Source organism: Phalaenopsis equestris, unplaced genomic scaffold, assembly GCF_001263595.1.
Source record: "Phalaenopsis equestris unplaced genomic scaffold, ASM126359v1 Scaffold000036, whole genome shotgun sequence".
Taxonomy (NCBI): Eukaryota; Viridiplantae; Streptophyta; class Magnoliopsida; order Asparagales; family Orchidaceae; genus Phalaenopsis; species Phalaenopsis equestris.
Window position 1 is genome coordinate 5,100,508 of NW_018164478.1, and position 5,791 is coordinate 5,106,298.

Consider the following 5,791-nt stretch of genomic DNA (forward strand, 5'->3'; position numbering starts at 1 on the left):
TGTTATTATTTCTATAAAAAATTGTGGATGTTTGTGGTATTGTTGCATTCATTCTAAATCTAAAATTCTAATATTATATAAGATGCCAGGCATCATTTAATAATTTCTGCTGCCATTGTTTTGCTATCTTCCCTGCACAAATTCCTTCTCGATAATATTGATTGTTCTTCTATCTCTCTAGGTCCTGATATCTAGAGGAACTGATGTGGGCATCGTGGAAACTCTCCATTGAAGCCATTCTGTGGTGATTTATAGTAAGTTACAGTAATGCAATGTGCTAGTGACTGATTCCACCACGATGGGTTTTGAAATTAATTGGTTATATCTAAAAATGAAACACAGCTTGTACTACCTCTTCTGCTCAAACTTGGGCATTGCAGATAACTCCAGGCTGTGCCCGATGGACGCCACAGCTAGTGGAGCCTCTCCTTCAATCCCCTATATCAACCTCATTGACCAACCTCTCTCACTGGTCACACCACTACAGCAGAGCCTTCAACGCTGCCAACGCCATTGCTTTGGTAATGCCCATCCTGGAGAGTTCCCCCTAGCAACAAGCCCCTCCATTGTTCTCCATGTTCTAACCTCATGTGATTTGGATCCCGAGGATCTCGCTCACCTTGAGGCAAGTTGTCATCTTTTATAAAATTTAAACGTTAGAATTGGTAATGCTGCTTATTGGTATTGCTGATTATGGCAGGCAACTTGCACATTCTTCAAGCAACCCGCCAATTTCCTTCCAGACTTCGAACTGTCAATAACAGAGCTTGCGGCTCTCGACATGTGCCAGAAGAGGGCTATATTTAAGCCAATGACAACAGAAGAGAGGGAGATGTTCAAACAAATATGTGGTGGTTCATGGAAGTTAGTCCTTCGCTATTTGCTGGCAGGTGAAGCATGCTGCCGAAGGGAGAAATCCCTGGCAATTGCTGGTCCTGGTCACAGCATTGCTGTCACTTCACGTGGAGCTGTCTACTCCTTCGGTTCAAATAACTCAGGCCAGCTCGGCCATGGCACCCAGGAAGAGGAGTGGAGGCCTCGCCTCATCAAGTTGTTTCCAAACTTCATTATCTTTTCATTGTATGTATCATTAACATAATAATTCAGAACATGAAATAATTCACAGGACTCTGCAAGGTATTCGAATAATCCAAGCAGCTACCGGAGCTGGACGTACTATGCTGATCAGTGATGCTGGAATGGTGTATGCCTTTGGAAAGGATTCTTTTGGGGATGCTGAGTTTGGAATTCAGGGCTTCAAGTTCGTTACCAAACCTCAGCTGGTGGAGTCCTTGAAAGGGGTATTCATAGTTCAAGCAGCCATTGGGAACTTCTTCACAGCTGTTCTTTCCAGAGAGGGTAAAGTTTATACCTTTTCATGGGGCAAGGATGCCAACCTTGGTCATCAGACCGAGCCCAATGATGTTGAGCCGCATCTTCTTGGTAGCACGCTTGAGAACATTCCAGTCGTGCAGATTGCTGCTGGTTATTGCTATCTTCTTGCTTTAACATGCCAGCCAAGTGGCATGTAAGCTTCTCTGACCATCTATATTCTTTGATATACTTGCCGTTTTTTCCTTAAGCGTAATTATCTTGTTAAAATTTCATATTTGTATGGTGCTACTTCTATTGAAGGGTTAAGGATATAGGGGTGTTCCATTGCCTATTTTGTGCAAATTTTCTGTGGTGTTTTTGAAACTCAACCCATCTTTTCCCGGATATGGAAATTCAAGTTGTTCCCCCACTAGTCCAATTCCTATTCTCAAATAAAATTTAAGATGGAATACCTAGTTTTTTTGGTCTTCCTCTTGCAGTATCCCTTTCATTCTGTTCGATTGCTATGCCTTGATAACAAAATGTTGTGTTTTTAGTAATTTCATTATCAGAAAGTTTACCTCAAATGCAGCTTCATCACAAATAGAAAAACTCTTTTTTGAATCAGAAGCTTTAATTCTTTATATGATACTACTTAGAGTTTACCTCAAACTCTCACGGTTATCAAAGTTATATTCTACTTTAATGTTCTCTAGGTCTGTCTACTCTCTTGGTTGTGGATTGGGAGGGAAGCTGGGGCATGGTTCGAGAACGGATGAGAGGCATCCAAGGTTGATCGAGCAGTTTCAAGCTTTGAATCTCCAGCCGAAGGCTGTTGCTGCAGGAGCTTGGCATGCTGCTGTTGTAGGCCAGGATGGAAGGGTGTGCACTTGGGGATGGGGGAGGTATGGTTGCTTGGGACATGGATCTGAGGATTGTGAACCAGTCCCCAAGGTGGTGGAGTCCTTGAGTCATGTAAAAGCTGTGCAGGTGGCTACTGGTGATTACACCACGTTTGTTGTCTCGGCAGATGGGGATGTCTACTCGTTTGGCTGTGGAGAATCCTCAAGTCTTGGGCATTCTGCAGGCATTGCCGGACAGGTATGGCATGTTCTTCCTTGTTTAGCTGTCTTTTTTATGTTGTGTTGACTTACTTTAGCCCTGTAGAGAAATTAAGATTTTGAGTGAGAGTGGTGAAAGGGGTTACCCAAAATATAGGGAGGCAGAGGTTGTGTAATATATGCATGATTGCATACCACCCATTTCCTATGTATTTAAATATCTAACACCTAAACTTTATTTCTTATATTTATACCATCTAAATATTTCAGATCACATAAAAAATACCAGTATTTTAACTTTTAAGATATGAAATGCACTTTTTCATGCATAGGTAAGGTGACATACATGTAAAAATTGAACTTTTTAGGTGCTAGATATGTAAATACATTAGTATTAAGGTATGCATGTAAATCTTTCTATATATTATTAAGTTTGAATTTTCTCGAATCTAGGGGGCAAGTGCCACCCACTGCCTATGCCCTTCCCTTGTTTCTTAGGGGTCATTTGGAATCACTTCTTATTTTTTGTTTTTGCTTTTGTTTAATTTTTTGCTTTGTTTGTGCTTTACAATAAAACAAAAATATGTTTGATAGTCCTATACATTATTTTATTTTAAGAACAAAATAATTATCAACTTTTAAATGTTTTTAGTGCTTTTAAAAACAAACTAATTTATAAAAAAAATAATTTGTATTAAAAAAAAATGAAAGCACGCAAAAAATACGCTAAGCAAACATATTTTTAATATAAAAAAAAAGTAAAAATAAAAGTGATCTCAAACAAATCCTTAGCATTTCTTCTTGAGTTTTGACGTAATTTTTTTTATCATAATTTAGTTTCTTTAATGCAGAAATTTGAGACAAATAAATTTTTATTTTTGTGTAATTCCAAGGATTGAATATTAAGTTTCAATTTCTTGAAGTTTTTTGTTGCTTGTGGCCAAATTCAATATCATCACATACATTCTGAGTTAGATTTTCCTCAACGCTTCCTTGCTTGAAAATAATCTTAATTTCCCCTTTTGGATTCATGATATTGTTTTTCCCAACCATATATTGGACACCTGGCTTCCTTCAAAATGATTTTACTTAATTCTCTCTGACTTGTTGCAAAATCTACCCTAAACAAATAACTAAACATTTTTTGTTTCAAAGCAAAATAAATTAAAAATAAACAAAAAAAAAAATCTCAAATGCCCATAAAGAAATGTTTGGATTCAAAAATATGAGATAAAAATTGCATCTTTGTTGAAATTAATATATGTTCGTTTATCAGTTTCCTTTGACAAGCTCTGATATTCTAATTTCCTCTGATGTAAAAGGTAATAAACAGGCACAAAAACTTGTACAGACCAGAACTAGTGACCTCACTCAAAAACATCAATGAAAGGGTTGTGCAGATCAGCCTGACCAACTCCCTATATTGGAATGCACACACATTCGCTCTCACAGAGTCAGGTAAGCTGTATGCTTTCGGGGCGGGCGATAAGGGACAGCTTGGCATCGAGCTGGTCGATCAACAGAATGAGAGAGAAATTCCGGAACGCGTCGACATTGACCTCAGCTAGCCTCTTTCAGAATGTACCTAAACCTTTATACAAAAAGCTTCTGCTATGTCTCACTACCATAATGGCCGCAGTGAGGAGCTGAGCTTCCATGGATGGATATGATGTTCGCTGCTTCTTATTATCTGTTTAAATTCCTTGTGGATAAATATGTAAATATCAACAGTTAATGTTCAGATTTGGGAACAGGTTCCTGGACAAAGATTCGATTCCCCAATTGATATGTTTCAAGTTCAATGGTCAGATTTGGGAACAGGTTCCTGGACAAAGATTTGATTCCCTCTTGATATGTTTCAAGTTCAATGTTTGCATAGTGTATTTTCATATCTCTTCCTTATCTGCATTCCTTATGGCGAAGTAATTGGGGGTGTGGGGCATTTACATACATGCCACACATCTTATATGTATCAACATATTTGACATCTAAACATTCATATTTGCATGCATATCACTCAAATTTTTAACATCAAATAAAAAATACTACAATTATTATCTTTTTAAAAGTAAAGAAAATCTTTCCTTGCATAGATTTTCAATGCCTTGGAGGTATAAATGGATAAGAATTGTGAGGTAGATATGTAAATTTACCTTATCAATTAGCGGCTGGAATTTTTATCAATTAGCGGCTGGAATTTTTATATTCTGTATACTGACAAAAGATTTATTCTGGTTGAAAGTAAAAACTATTTCATATGCAGAGATTCATGCAATATCTGATCTCCATCGTCGATCACTGCAAAAATGTATTTCGGTGGGTTTCATTTTTAATTTTTTTTTAAAAAAAAAGAATTTGATCGCGGTAATCGACGGTGAATATCGATATCGCATGCATCTCCACACGAAATAATTTCTTGGTTGAAAGGCACCTTAGTCTTTCTCTAATTAAGCCTAAAATTTAAGGGAAAAGTTGCCTTAACGTGATGATGACAATGATTAAAAAAATGCAGTTACGTAATGATTGTGGAAAAACCCTTTTTTATTTCATTTTTATAAAGATAAGCAGCCGTCATTAGGCTGCGGGAATTGTTGGAAAGGCATGCCCTTCACTTTCACACATCTTTTGATCTAAGGTGTGGGATCATGCCTATTAAAAGAATAATATCCGAAAGAGTTGTGGAATTGCTTTCGCCAGCAAGTTAGCTTATGAATCCAAAAGATTTAGGAGTTCGATGTGTATTTTTTAACTTACAAGCTAAAAGTTACTTGTAATAGTTGTCCACCTGCTCAATTCCAAGTAGAATAGTTGGTATGGAAGATGATAGGTTTCCTATAGCTATTTGGGGGTTGGGTGAAGTATGAAGTTTCTAAATCACAAAGTGGAGTATCCAACTGATCCAAGTTAGGCTTGGCTTAAAGAGCATTAAGACTTTTCAATGGCATCATGATTATTCATTTAGTGGGAGATATTGAGATTTGACCTCCTTGTTTTATGATGAATTTCAAGGGTTGGATTGATGCCATTATGGTTACAGTTGCACTATCAATAATCCAACTGAACTGTTGACTGCCAAAAAAAAATTGAAAATTTTGCAAAGATATTTTTAAGAGATATGCTATTGAGTAGATATTTGTTGGAACTAATTGTACACATTTTTGGTTGATCAAGCTATTACAAGTTTGAACTGAGTTTAGCTAGTTATTTATCGTGAGCAATCTCAAGTCGCATGTAATTCAAAATTCACCAAATTGATGTTGCCTAAATGATTTTGAGTCACCTAAACCCTCTACTCATCTAGAGGTGATACTCACCATGTCGCTTGGAGATTGCATAGCTTTTAGTATTGTTGAACTTGCTTTAAGAGGACTCTGGAAGTCACCTACATATTGAAGAATATTTGTCGATTGAATGAC

At 37.1% G+C, this 5,791-nt stretch overlaps 1 protein-coding gene across 2 annotated transcripts; it reads left to right on the forward strand.

Annotated features, from left to right (window-relative positions):
- The first annotated feature begins 14 nt into the window (after positions 1 to 14).
- On the forward strand, positions 15 to 4,277 carry LOC110018917 (probable E3 ubiquitin-protein ligase HERC4). 2 transcript variants are annotated; one of them, XM_020716395.1, is made up of 6 exons: positions 15 to 254; positions 343 to 625; positions 701 to 1,050; positions 1,127 to 1,528; positions 2,031 to 2,415; positions 3,698 to 4,277. In XM_020716395.1, exons 2-6 carry the CDS (start codon positions 401 to 403, stop codon positions 3,941 to 3,943), a joined length of 1,608 nt encoding a protein of 535 aa, XP_020572054.1. In that variant the 5' UTR covers positions 15 to 254; positions 343 to 400; the 3' UTR covers positions 3,944 to 4,277. The 2 variants fall into 2 exon arrangements, with proteins under 2 accessions (XP_020572054.1, XP_020572055.1); XM_020716396.1 differs by having other exon boundaries at positions 381 to 625.
- The last annotated feature ends 1,514 nt before the right edge of the window (positions 4,278 to 5,791 follow it).